Source organism: Medicago truncatula, chromosome 5 (genome assembly GCF_003473485.1).
Source record: "Medicago truncatula cultivar Jemalong A17 chromosome 5, MtrunA17r5.0-ANR, whole genome shotgun sequence".
Lineage (NCBI taxonomy): Eukaryota > Viridiplantae > Streptophyta > Magnoliopsida > Fabales > Fabaceae > Medicago > Medicago truncatula.
In genome coordinates this window covers 34,736,404-34,750,411 of record NC_053046.1, presented here as the reverse complement: position 1 = coordinate 34,750,411, position 14,008 = coordinate 34,736,404, and the positions used below count along the sequence as shown (strand labels likewise).

General features: G+C 37.0%; 2 protein-coding genes across 2 annotated transcripts; both read right to left on the bottom strand.

Annotated features, from left to right (window-relative positions):
* Positions 1-43: 43 nt before the first annotated feature.
* On the bottom strand, positions 44-7,448 carry LOC112416108 (uncharacterized). The gene is made up of 9 exons (XM_024784967.2): positions 7,267-7,448; positions 7,016-7,127; positions 6,741-6,935; positions 6,228-6,649; positions 5,191-6,115; positions 3,854-5,102; positions 2,106-3,748; positions 385-521; positions 44-122 (listed from the first exon to the last, which is right to left on the bottom strand). The coding sequence occupies exons 1-9, from the start codon at positions 7,446-7,448 to the stop codon at positions 44-46; spliced, it is 4,944 nt and encodes a 1,647-aa protein (XP_024640735.2).
* Positions 7,449-9,743: 2,295 nt separating this feature from the next.
* LOC11425976 (replication factor A protein 1) lies at positions 9,744-12,506 on the bottom strand. Its single transcript, XM_003616239.1, has 9 exons — positions 12,357-12,506; positions 11,986-12,253; positions 11,795-11,891; positions 11,558-11,679; positions 11,367-11,451; positions 10,887-11,171; positions 10,672-10,789; positions 10,364-10,552; positions 9,744-9,983 (listed from the first exon to the last, which is right to left on the bottom strand). The coding sequence occupies exons 1-9, from the start codon at positions 12,504-12,506 to the stop codon at positions 9,744-9,746; spliced, it is 1,554 nt and encodes a 517-aa protein (XP_003616287.1).
* Positions 12,507-14,008: the final 1,502 nt, after the last annotated feature.

Below are 14,008 nucleotides of genomic sequence, written 5' to 3'. Positions count from 1 at the left end.
AATAAAAAACATGCAAAAGGGATATAACAAAACTGAACAAAGATTAGCCACCCACAACATCAGGAACAACAACAGTCTCGAAGGTCCTCTCAGCGTCGTTACCACCCTCAGGAAGGTCCACACTAAACATGCAACACAGAAAGAATTAGGGTTTTTGGAGGATCAAGAGACAGCCCACAAAAACATGTTAAAGCCATAACAATATTAAACCTGGTCTATAATAATCATCTGAAGACAAAAAAATCACAATCGGCGAAAATCCAGGCGAAAATAATAAAATAAACAAATGCATGTCTAAAAATGGAAAAAGACGGCGAAAAAGACATTCCTTTAGGAGAAAAAATCGTAACCGATGCAGAAAGAGAAATAAAAAATAACACTCACTTGTTGGGAGGTGCAGCCATGGAGACAAAAGGAACAGTCGGCGACAAAAGCGGAAAAGTAGAAGACAAAGGAACCACACGGCTTATAGAAAGTGAATACAAATAGACAAAACCAAAATTGAAAGCGACCAAGTACAGCTTCACAACAAATGTGGGCCAATGAAACTTGAAAACCGGATTTAAAAATGAAAAAAATGGCCCACACTAAGGTGTAAATTAAGATTAAGGTGTGTAAATAGACAATCAAATCAAATAATCAACATTAGCTAACACAAAACTAATATAAAATTCTTTGAAGGATGAAACATAATGGATTTATAACAGAAACTTACAGGCAAGGAACTTAATCATTTTGTTAAAAAAAAAAAGAATAATTATAGATGATTAGTATTCGGTAAATCTTTTGATCTAAATACCATATCGATGAAAACGCAAACTATTGAAAGTATTGTAACTATAAATCAATAGTTATGATGAATAAAAGACAAATTATATGATACACTCAATATATTTAAATGTACCGGTATACCTACTATTTAAATTAATAGTTAAAGAAAATGTTTTTTGCCGGTATGAATAAATTAAAGTAACTTTCTATTAATAAATTCATCAAGATGTTATACCTTGAATTTAACCATCGATAGAAAATTCTTCAATTCCTAATTTTATAAAAGCTTTTGGTTTGAAATAAGTAAGCATATGAGGAATGAAAACGAAAAATAAAACTAACTTGTTGAGTTTGGAAACAGCAGAAGTTGGAAGTAAATACAAAGAACGGAAATGCACATACAAAGTGGAAGGAAACAAAAGAATGATGGAATATCATTGCCAAAAAGAAGCTTATATAATCATTCTATGCAAAAGACAAATGGAGGCTTACACTATGATTGATAATGCTATTTGTTGTTATTATCATAATCAAATTCATCATCCTCTAAAAGATATTGGTTGAAAATACTCTCGATTTAAAATAAATTGTTTGGAACAATTGAAACCTAAAACTTATTAACGACTTTTTAAACTTAAATGTTGGCTTTGATAAAAACCAAAAACTTAAAGTACCTTTAAATGTATGCAACCTAAAATCTCCAATATAGTTATTACTCAAATACGAATTATTTATATTGCAAAACAATAACGCTCCATGTGTTTGGCTACTTCTCTTTACAAACCAAAACAAATATTCACAGTCCTAGAATTTTCTACATAATTAACAAAATTTAAGATTTTTAAAATAAAATATTGAAGAAGTTATAAATGAAATTGGAAGAAAAGACTGTGATCCTTCGAAAACAAATAACCACCAAGCAAAAGGCTGTGAATTGAATACAGTTACATACAAACTTGGTAAACATTCAACATGATACAAACAAATTGTTTACTTATAATGATAATTGAACAACATGATCAGAACAACAAAATGGATAATACTATGAGGGAAAATGGCGAGACAGCAAGCAAGTCCACTGCATTATTCCAACAGCACAGGTGCGTGTACAGCAAAGGATTCATCAAGAAACAGGAAAGACATAGCAAAGTAGAACACCGGGAATCTAAAAAACTGCATATAATACCTGCATTTGAAAGACACCATATTAATGGGAGAATCAAACATATAATAAAATTTGTAACTGATTTCCAGAAATAGATAACTATAAAACGGTAAATATCTCGCACACACCTTACGAATAGTTGGAACTGACATCATATCCTCTGAAAAACCTCCTCATAGACAACATTGACAGTTGATGATGACCCCTGACCGTTTTCGTCCGTGATCAAAATCTTCAATCCACCCCTGCTTGTAACCCTAGAGACAGCCACATATAACTGGCCATGAGTAAAAACAGGTCGCGGGAGATAGAGACCAACATGGGACAAAGTCTGACCCTGACTCTTATTTATAGTCATTGCAAAAGAAACCACCAAAGGAAATTGTCGACGTTCAAATGTAATAGACACATTGGCACCAGATGGTATGAGATTCATCCGAGGTATGTAGGCAACTTCGCCATCATGCAAACCACCAATAATACGCGCACATATGACATTTTTGCCCAATGAAATGACAGTTAAACGGGTACCATTGCACAGACCAGCCGATTGATCAACGTTGCGAAGCAACATAACAGGAACACCAACCTTCAAGATCAATCTATGATTTGGCATACCAGAGCATTTGATATCGTTCAAGAACTCCGTAGTGATCCAACGGTGATCAACCCCTATGTCATCATCACACTTACAAACAGAATCACAGCTCAAATATTCCTTCTCATCTCCAGGAAGCATGACCATGATGTAGTCGTTAACCTTCTCGACCAACTCAAGAGTGGGCACAAGAATTGCACGATCATGGAAAAAGTTTTCATGAGACAAATTATTCACCAAATTAGGGTACGTTGAACGAACAATATCATTGATCGGATCGCCAGAATTTTCAAGCAAAAGATCATGAGGAATATCAACCACGAATTCACCGTCACGCGCTTCACCAATCTTCCCATCACCAATGGATAAAATCCAATCTGCAAACTGCCTCAACATATCGGTTTGTTCCGCATCAGCTGATGATTGAAGTCTCATGTTTTGCGTAAGCCTCAGGACAGTGCAGTGGGACCACAAAGGCGATGAATTGATGGTGGCATGAACAACATCAGCACGGTTCCCCTTAGGAACGACAGGAAGTATTTGACGAAAATCCCCACCGAATACAATAGTCTTCCCACCGAAAGGGATATCCAAGGCACCATCAACAATATTATTCATGACATCACGCAAAGTTCTATCAAATGCCTCGAATGCCAACCGATTAATCATGGGAGCCTCATCCCATATAATTAGGCTAGCCATGGTTAACAGCTGAGCCTTCTTGCCATCCTTCTCGATTAGACAACACGAGTCCTCGAGCACAACCAAGGGTATTGCAAACTGTGAATGTGCAGTCTTACCACCTGGCAACAAAAGAGAAGCAATTCCACTTGATGCAACATTGATTACAATCTTCCCCTCAGAGCGAAATCGAAAAGAAAGGGCATTCCAAAGATAAGTCTTCCCTGTTCCTCCATAACCATAAACAAAAAACATTCGACCCAGTCCATTATCAACAGAATCAACAATCTGATTATAAGCAGAGAGCTGACCATCATTGAGTCTGGAAAAAAATTCAGCATGTCTCATTGACATTTCATCTTGATCATAACCCAATTCGTTGGCCAGCAAAACATTATCAAAGGCATAAACAACAGTGGACAATAACTTAGGCATGGATTCAAAATCATCGAGGGTCTTCCCATTTAGCCTAAGAAGCTTGTCTATTTCAACCAAACAAAGCTGCTTCAAATCCTCATCCGAAATAATCAAATCTAAGAAAAAGCAAAGGTTTGAAACCCGTTAGAAAAAACACATGATAGTTGACCTAAATGCGTCACATGACAATTGAATGATTAAAATAATCATGAGGGATGAACCTGGTGAATTTAAGAATCGACGCCTATCATAGAGAATTCCATCAGCCAAAGCTTCCCAGGTAAGTTGCCAAGCAGCAAATGGATCACCTAAGGACGAAGATAGAAGCAAATTTGCAAATATCTTCCGAACAAAGTGACCGGATGAATCAAGTGCAACCTCGTTGATTGCATCAATAAACTGTCGGTCATCAGCAAGCAATCCAAGGGCAGCACATGCCTCTCTGCAGGTATCATATACAATTCCTTCAACAGTACGAATATCTTCAAAGGAAGTGCAGCCTGTCTGACGATTGAGGAGTAACCTTAAATAGTATAACTCACGATTACTTGGAGGAACGAAGGTCAGACGTCCAACAGAAACACCTCTCCGACGTGGATGCCATGAACGTTTTCGATCATCAAAAACGAACATCCCAGGATATTGCGTATATGTAAGAGAACGACCGGATGGAAATTCCTTATTGGCATCCATCCAGGCAAGAAACATTGTATTCCTTTCTTTGTTGAAAGCCAATACATCCTCAAGATCGGCTTCATCATCAAAGATGACCCTCTGGCCATCATGAAGATGGAAGGTAAGCCTCTGAACAGGTGGCCATCTACTATGAATCTCAAAGGCAAAAATCCTCCATATGGACTCACACGGGGATAAATACCTACAATCGTAGTATTGCTGGATTTCATCTACATCACCTTGACCACCAGTCTCGACAGAAGCAGTGACACGATCAACACCCTTGGTGATATACTTGAACAGATATTTTATGCAATTTGATCTATTACATAATTCAATGTTCACATGTGCCTGGTACTTCATAATCAAGGTAGGATTGTACGGAACAACACTGCGATTATCCAGTTGAACATCCTTCTTCATTACAACAATACCAAGATCACGACGCCTATAAATAGGATAGCCACTCTCATCAAAGGAGGTCCTTGAAACGAACTTTTTTGGGTAAAATTTAGAACAGCGACGATCCTTCATGCACGGCGAGTAAGGTCTCGCAAAACCACAGGGGCCATGGACCATGAAGCCAGTGACAGCAGCATATAACTTCGGATACAATCTATGATCAGGTAACTTAGCACTGATGACGGAATCAATGGAGGAAATGGAATCAAGCTTGTCCTTTTTGTCGAGCCATAAAAGAATATGTGCATGAGGCAACCCGCGTTTTTGGAATTCAATTGTGTATACGCCTAACAAAGAAGAAAGATCCACATTACAAAAACCATATATAATAATCTGTAAGGACAAGAAACATATACCAATAGAACAAATTTTAACGGCAAAAGGCATAATACGAAATAATCATGAAATTCATCTTACTTGCCATAACCTTTCCAAAATACTGGCCCTTTCGAAAATCAGCCATCATCTCCTGCAGCTTAAGGTGAAACACCCTACAACATATATCAGGTCTATAAGATGCGTAGTTGCCAGATCTTGATAAATGGCGTTGTATCTCTTCCCATTTTGGATTGCAGGTGATGGTCAGGAACAGATCTGGGTATCCATATCTCTTGCACAGAGCCTGTGCGTCCTGATAGTTGTTGAACATATATCTGCGACCACCGGTGAATGACGCAGGAAGAACAACCCTAGAGCCAATTGAAGATGCATCAATATCACCGCGACCAACCGCCTCCTCAAGACCCTTCAGGAAACCTGATCGTATCTTACTTTGGTTTTGCCTAACCCAAGACAGTCGTTGCGACTCAATCATAGAATACATATCAACAATAAATTGCTGGAAAAGCCGCTTGCCGGAAAATAAAACAGAGTCTTCAATAGTCCTCTCCTGTAAACGATAGGCAACAAACTCACGAACACTGATACGAATTCTTTTCTTAACAGATCCAGTAGAGGTCAACTCGTTGCGTTCAATATGTTCTTGGTACTGATCCTCGCCAAACGGGAAGAGCAATGGATACTGAAGAGGAATGTACTTGCTGTGAGTTTCATGAATACGTTGGAGAAAACCACCTTTCTCCTTCACAACAATATCCCTGCCATCTTCAGAATCTTCAAAGTCCCCAACTATCAATGCAGCGATTTCATCAACATCAGGTACGTTGTAGGTTCTAGCATCAAAATTTCTATTCCTAAACAACCTCAAACGAACAGGAACGTTATCATTCTGCACACAAAAGTCACGGACCATCCTAAAACTCTTAACCAACTTATTATGCTCATCCATCAAAGATAGCAATTCTTCAATCAGAGAGGAATCGAGATTGCTTTCATCAGAACGACCACTACAGAAGGACAATGTACATCAACATTCAAAAGTAACCAAGACAACAACCAAGAAAATTGAAATTCATAAATAATTTTCAACGGCCAGGTATAATTATTTGTCGTTCTTACCTGAAATGCGCCATCCGATTAGCAAGCTCATTTTCAGTGTCATAAATATAAAGCTGACAAAACTTTGGCCTCTCTCCATCAGCGGGGAGCAAACAACCAATGCGATGATAATTCTGCCCGGAAATAACGAAGTGAGGAGGACCCTGACCACGGTTAATTTCGGTTTCGATCTTTCCACCCATCGAGGTAAAAGAGAACAAATTGTTATACGATCGAATATTTGCCAAAAAGTGTCCACTCCTAGGATGAAGACCATTGAAAAGTTGACGGAGCAAGGGAGGAGGTTCAATCATATAAGGCAAAGTTATCTTTCCCTTCATACAACACATTGAAACATCATGGGACAAAGTAGAAGAGTCCCTACGTGAGCGCTCGCGAAGTTCCATCATCACATTGCAATCAACGCAACAAAAATGCTTGTACTGAGTAGAAATCATAAGAATAAAAAATGTAAACAACACAGCAGGTAAAATGACACAAATAATCCAGGAAATGAAAAGGACGATGGAACACCTGAATAATAAAAACAGGGCTATAGTTTTTGGGACCATAGAACACATCCAGCAAGCGGTCATGGGTAAACAAACGAAGGACGTCATAGCTAACAGGACCAGAAGGAGATCCATTTGGTTTTTTCAAAACCTCAAAAATCATAGGTTCAGCAAATAACAAATCAAGCTCAACTGGATACAGAGAAGAAGCTTCGGGCTACAATGGAGATTAAACATGCATGATCAGATGTTAGATAAAAACAAAGAAAAAACCAAGAAGTAAGACAAAATAATCACCGTATCAACCAATAACTTGTAGGTGGAAGGTGCAAGCTGCCTAACAACATCATCACGCATAATGAAGGATGCCTCATTATCAAAATCACCAACATTCAAACTAAGCCTAAACCTATTGTTGACATAAGTAAAATAAATAAAAAAAGGCAAACATTTAATAATATGACAATCCAATATCCAATAAAAAGGAAACATAATAAAAATAATGAAAAACCAAAAATAATATAATAAAAACAAAGTTTGCAGTCAACCTAGGCTCCGGTGTGGATGAATGGAGATCAATCCATTTATCGACACCCTCATCAACGCTAAAATAGCAAGCAACAACAATAAACAATCCATCATCCATGGAAGAAAGAAATTCAGCAAAGCTAATAATAGGATTTTGACCTATAAATTCATCCAAGCCAACAATATCAGACAACCTAGACATATTTGGACAGCAGCAAAGAAGTAGCAAAACATAAGGACCAAAGAATGCCTATAAGTAGTAAAAATAATAGACCATGGAGGGAAAAAGGGAAAAAAAATATTTGAACTTGGGATATAAACACGTGAGCAACAATAGCCACATTGGGAAAAAAATGAATTAGCTGTAAAGGTAAAAAGGGAAGTACATTTTGTCTCACATGCAGAACATAGATAAAAAGGCAAAGTAGATTACCCAGTACCAACTAAAATAGAACACAGATTATTCTATACTCTATACCATATAAAGGACAATGACACAACTATATGCAGCCACACAAATTTCTGACTAACTGAGCAAAAATACAACCGATGGACATATGAAAAAAGAAGAGGAGGCAGAGTGCAGCCGGCAGGAAGAGAATAACTTACACAAAATAAGAAGCATTAAATGAATGGATTTCCTATGTCACAAAATCCAAATTCTGCAGAATAGTACAGCAGAGATTGGAAAAGTAAACAACAACAAATCGAACCCTTAAATTCATAATAATAACCAAAATGCCACCAAATGGTATAAATAATATGAGAAAACAACTGGAGAGCTTAACAACTAACTGCATAAACACAACAATAATACAAATAAATGATACATTATAATTCAAAACCATAATCAAAAGAAGAATGCTACACCATGTGTGCCATCCACCACCAGTGTGCAAAATACAAATACAAATTTTTAAGCGATCAAACACACAAATTTTATTGAAATGTAGATTGAAAACAATGAACAAAATAAGAAGATTGAAATTAAAGTAACTCATAAATGATGAAAAATAAAATGGATTCATAATGGGGTTATCCAATTAGATATGATTAAAACCCACAAACCAAGCCAAACAAATCAATAACCAATATTCTTTTGATACAATACCATAAAATACGAAAATCAGGAGATAAATATTCAGAAACATAAAAACAAAATAACTGAACGGCATAATTTCAGACAAAAGGAAAGAACAACAACGAAACAAAGGCATTGTTGAGGGCGCGCTGAATGCAAAAACAATGTAAAACTCAGGCGGCATGGTGGGTGGAACAAAAGCACACGATAAATTGAAGCCAACAGTACAAATCATTAGGTGAGAATGCATAATAAAAATGAGTGCAAATTACAAACTCGAATGCCTAAAAAAAAAGGGGGTTAATAGATATCACAAACCAGGTCGCAGGTAATTGTCAAAGTTAGCTAACATGGGATTGAAACCTGCACGCGGAATGGGAAGAGAATCCAGCCACAACAGTGCAATGAAAATGGACTGGATCACCACTCCAGCAGCAAAAAGAAAAGAAGAAAACTGAAATTTGGATGAAATGTCCTGTGCAAAATAAGAATAAACAAATACGGGTTGATGAACCACGGATCAGGAAAAAACCCAACAAAAGGACCAGACAGCTAATGGCTTCAAGAGCCACATACTTAAACAAAAATAAAAGGAAATTCGCTATTCGCACCCTTTTATTCTTTCTCCCGAACCCCCTTTCCTTTCCCAAGGGCAGTATTTAAAGTCTTGCTTTCAGTCCAAATTAATCAATGTTGTTTTAACATATGCATACTCTCTACATGAATCTCTCTCTCTATCTCTCTCTCCATGAGACTCATACATTTTGCATGCTAGATAAATTAACAAATAATTTTTTCTCCAATTTTTTTTAGCCAACGTTGCGTATTAAGACAATGTTATGCACTAAAACAATAGAATGTGACGAATCAGCAATGGAAAACCGTTGGTGAGGTGATGACCTGCGTACCCAAGATTTTCGGCAATGCAAGAGAGGGAGAGTGACTTTGCATGGTCAAAAAGTTTTCCGCATAATTTTCCTACTATACAACCACTTTAATGCAATTTTTACTTTTACGATTGCGATTTACAAATACAATAATTATAATTTTCGGAACGATACAAATCAACCTTAGATAACAAAAACAGAATCGGAGGAATTAATAACTGCAAGATGGAGGGATACAACAAAAATGATGCAAGAGTCTTACATGAGATTTTATATAATAATCAATAAAGATAGTAATCCACAAGAGATGGATATATTAATTCCAACAGAAGAAACACAGGGCAAAGGAACATGAAACCTAGGATCTAAACCCATGCATAGCAAATAGCAAGTATCTTACATAAGAGAGCCAACATGCACAAACAAAAGCAGGATGATAAAACAAACTTGTCCAGTGGGTGGAAGAACCCAATTATTACAAAACATTAGATTTATATTGTTCAGAAGGTGCAGGTGGTCAATCAAGAGCTCAACCTTGCTTCAACTTGCCATATCTCAAAGACAATGGCTCATCATCAGAATCAATCTCAACAAAGGTACCCTCTAGTTTCCTCTTCACACCAACAGAGGTGGAACGCATATCCGATTCACCAGCAGAAGCAACTGCCCTGGAACAACCTTCACCAAAGGCGGCATGGACAAACGAACGAACGACGACATCTTCATCATCGAGATGGTAGACATCCTTTGGGAGATCAGCAGTAAATTCCTACCAAATATAAGGTTTAAAGACATTAAATTAAATTAAATAAGCCACATAAAATGAAAATAAGAACCAACGAAACGGACATCCTCCATTAGAGTAGCATATAAAAGAAAGGATGATGGTGAATGAAAACCACCTTAGAAGAGTCAGACATCACACTGGCTGGGGTGACAATCAGGTCGGAGACAAACACATCAGACGAACCAGACTCGTCTCCATCAATGAGGCACGGCAGGAGGGGTTACAACAGCAAAGGACTTGACAACCGACTAAAGACAGAAGATCAAAATTGGAGTAAATAAATAATCAAAAATAACCAAGCTTTCTCATATATCACATCCTAATTACATCCTAAAGTAAACAAAGGAGAAGGGTAACCAAACCTTTGACGGAGTACATTGACCACCAACAAAATGGAACGACTGAATTATAGCAGGATCATCACAAACCCTCTTCACCCTAAAGGAACCGTCAAAGAAAATGCTTGAAGAAGTACACTTCTCAACCTTGAACAACATCTTCTTACCTTTCAACTTTTCAAACTCAGGTGGATAATGTCCAGCATTTTCAGCCTTCAAAAAAACAATATTTTCAAAAGAAATAAATTGCAGCACTTCAAAACAGAAACTAAATGGGCAGTGCGTTAAAATAATATTAGTGGAAGGGAAGAGGACTCAACATCAACATGTACCTTTGCAACAGACACAAGGCTACTGCAGGGTGTGTTGAGCAAATTCTGCATATCACCGTCGAAGACAACAAAAACACCAACATTGGTTGCGTCGCTGACATTAACCTTAACCCTGAACCTGAACAAAGACAACTCAAAAACACTGAATGAATGCAGATAATTTCATATTGGGTAAAAAATATAGATAAAGGAAAACATTCCAACAAAAACAATACCTTGGGACCATCTGAAAAACATGCTTGGCACACCCCTTACAGTAAAACGCACCAGAATCAGCAGACACACTCCTATGGCATTTACAGGCTGGATACCACCAATCTTCATGGTCAACCAGCCCACCAATTGTAGCATAAACAACAAACACTCCATCCTCAAAGGTTGAGTGCAATTGTTCAAGAGTCTTTTTGGGGAAGGTACGAAGAAAGTCCTCCTCAAGGGATACCTTTGAACGTGCCCCAATCCTGGGAACAGATGAGACATCCATACTACCAAAAGTAACACTGGGAAAAAATATGATACAAAAAATGAATAGATTCAAGACAATGAGAAACTCAATCAAAACAATGCGAAGCATGCAACAGAACCAAAGAATCTACAGAATAGAAACATAGAAACAATAAACATAAGCGATCAACAACACACAAAAAAAGGATGTTTTAATTAAGAAAACATAAATGAGAAATAGGAAAAACAACCTCTTCCTGATCTGGTCAGCCTGCTCTATGGGAGGATTTATCAAAATCCGAGTGGTGTTCATTACATTCTGAAGGGATGCCTTGTCTGGGGTAAAAAAATCAATGACCAACACCAAATTAGACACAAACATAAACATTCAAACAGTAAATTAAAAACAACTAAAAGACAGCTGGATCAACCGCTAAAATACCTCTGAATATCTTGACCTTGGCAAACTGCACCAAGATTATAGGCATCCCACCACCAGACTTACCCATTAGTTTGTTCAAAGTGTCAACGTATTGGCCAAAAAGGGCACACTCACACTTACCACTAACAATCACAAATGAGAAAATATGAGGTTATGGTTAGAAGATATGAGTTAAGAAGAACAAATACATGAAAGGTGGTTTTTTTTTTGTCAAACAAAAATGGAAACATGGATCACCTTGCATCAGTAATCTCAAAAATAACCATCTTGGTGACCTTACCATCCCTTACATACTCTCTCTCAACAGAGATTCCAGTCATAAAACCAAGAACATCTACAAAATAACATGGAAATAGACCAATCACAACCGGAAAAAAAGGGGTATAAATAACTTCATAAACAAACAGATGCAAACACAGATTAATTACCAACTAAGTAGTCATGATCGGAAGTGTGCTGGCAGACATCAGCAATCTTACAGAGAGAAATTCCCAACGAAGGAATAGAAGCACCCTCACAAGCTTGAACCTTGGTTGTCATCTGGAAAACAATCTTGTATGGGTGTAGGGTGGTGCGATAAGAACCAACACTTGGAGCAACAGAGAAACAGGACATCTCATAGACCTTTCCCTCGCTCAACTTGCTTTGGAAAACATAAAAAAGTTGCTTCCTCACACTGGCATGGATCTTGGTACCCTGCGAAATTAAAGAAGCAAAACAATGGAACATAACATCAATAGAAGAAGAAATGTAAAAAAAATTATTCAATACAGATGGGTCTGCAAAAAGAGCAACGAACCATCTCATCGATAAGAACCATCTCAAGGGAGTTTGTCTGATCTGGCTTGAGAAAAGAGGGCACCTCCCAAAGCCTCAAAACACGAACCTTGATTTTCCATCCATCCTCACCGAGGGCAATCTCAGACACGGAATGAAAAAGCTTCTCCATCAGCAAAATTTCTGAAAGCAACAAAAAAATTTGGTGGTGGTTTGGAATGTGAAAAACGAAACACAAAAGGGGGTATTTGTAGCAAGTGAGCGACAGAACAATTCAATTGTTTTGAGAATGAAATTAATAATGAAAAAATGAAATTAAACTTTTGAAGAAATGAAAAGAGGGGGAAAATGCTGTAATCCGACGAATGTGTGATATTTTTGAAAACTCTGAACAAAAGGACAACGCCTTTACAGAAAACCTGACCAAACCTGTACCCAAACGGCGACGAGCCCTGCAAACCCCACAAAAATCCAAAAATCATAGCTGAGGCGGAACACAGCTACAAATCCACAGAAACCAGAAAACTGACAGAGTTCAGCGCCAAACGCGGAGAAGGGCGGATTTCGCTGGAAAGGGAGGAAGACGCCAAAATTGGGCGAAATCCATTGTAAGATTTATTGATATGTTTTTTGACAACATATGTACATGGATCGTTAAAGAATATTAAGATTGGAATTATCTCTTCATTCATAAAGGAAAATGGATGTGGTCTTTCAATGTGTTCAATTTTAAACTAAATTTTTTCCTATTTCTTACTAGCTTTAATCATCCATGTGTTGTTGGGTTAAGATATATGTTTGTAAAATTTGTTAATGATTAACATTGATTATTTTTTTGGACAAATGGTAATTAGCATTTATATAATAGTGTTAAATATAATAAATCTACAGACATTATTTTAAGGATAAACCAATCATTCTAGACATTGATGAAGGATTTTTACCTCTCATAAAACTATTTACACGTAAGTATAATAGGATCGTGTCCACAAAGAGTTGCGTATTTCATAAGCATTTTCACAATATTTGTCACGTTAAGTGTTTGGGTATAAATTGTTTGTTTGTGTAAAACTATTTTCCTAATCGACATAAAAGTAAAACGATAAGAGATAGGGCTATTCCGCTTGCGGTCAGAGACATCAATCAAGCGTAACTGCTGCAATCTCTCGATCGATTAACGGATTCTAGCTTTTTAAACTATATTATCACAATCACTCGACAATATCATTCGTGTCCAAATGATATCGTTATTTCTAAGGGATCGTTTAAACATCGATTTCCCAAACATTTAAACGATCACAAAGTCGATTGGGTAGTTTAATCGTCGATTTCCCAACCGATTAAATTACCCAAAAGCATTAAGTTCTAGATTAAAAGTGATTATCAAATATTAACATCCATGTCTAGAGTGATAACTTAAGATAGATTGTTATTCTATTTCTAGATTCAAAAGTATGTGTCCATATCATTTTGAATCTCAATAAAACAATAAAAGCAAGAATAACAACAATATTGAATAAATTGCTAGAACCATATATTAAAAGATCAAAAGATTACATAATAGCTTGTTTGAGTACCTCAAAACTACAAGAGGAGATGTAGCTACATATGTCTATGATAGCTTTGCAAAGGATGAAGAAAGGGTGAAGATTCCATGACAAGATCCATGATGTC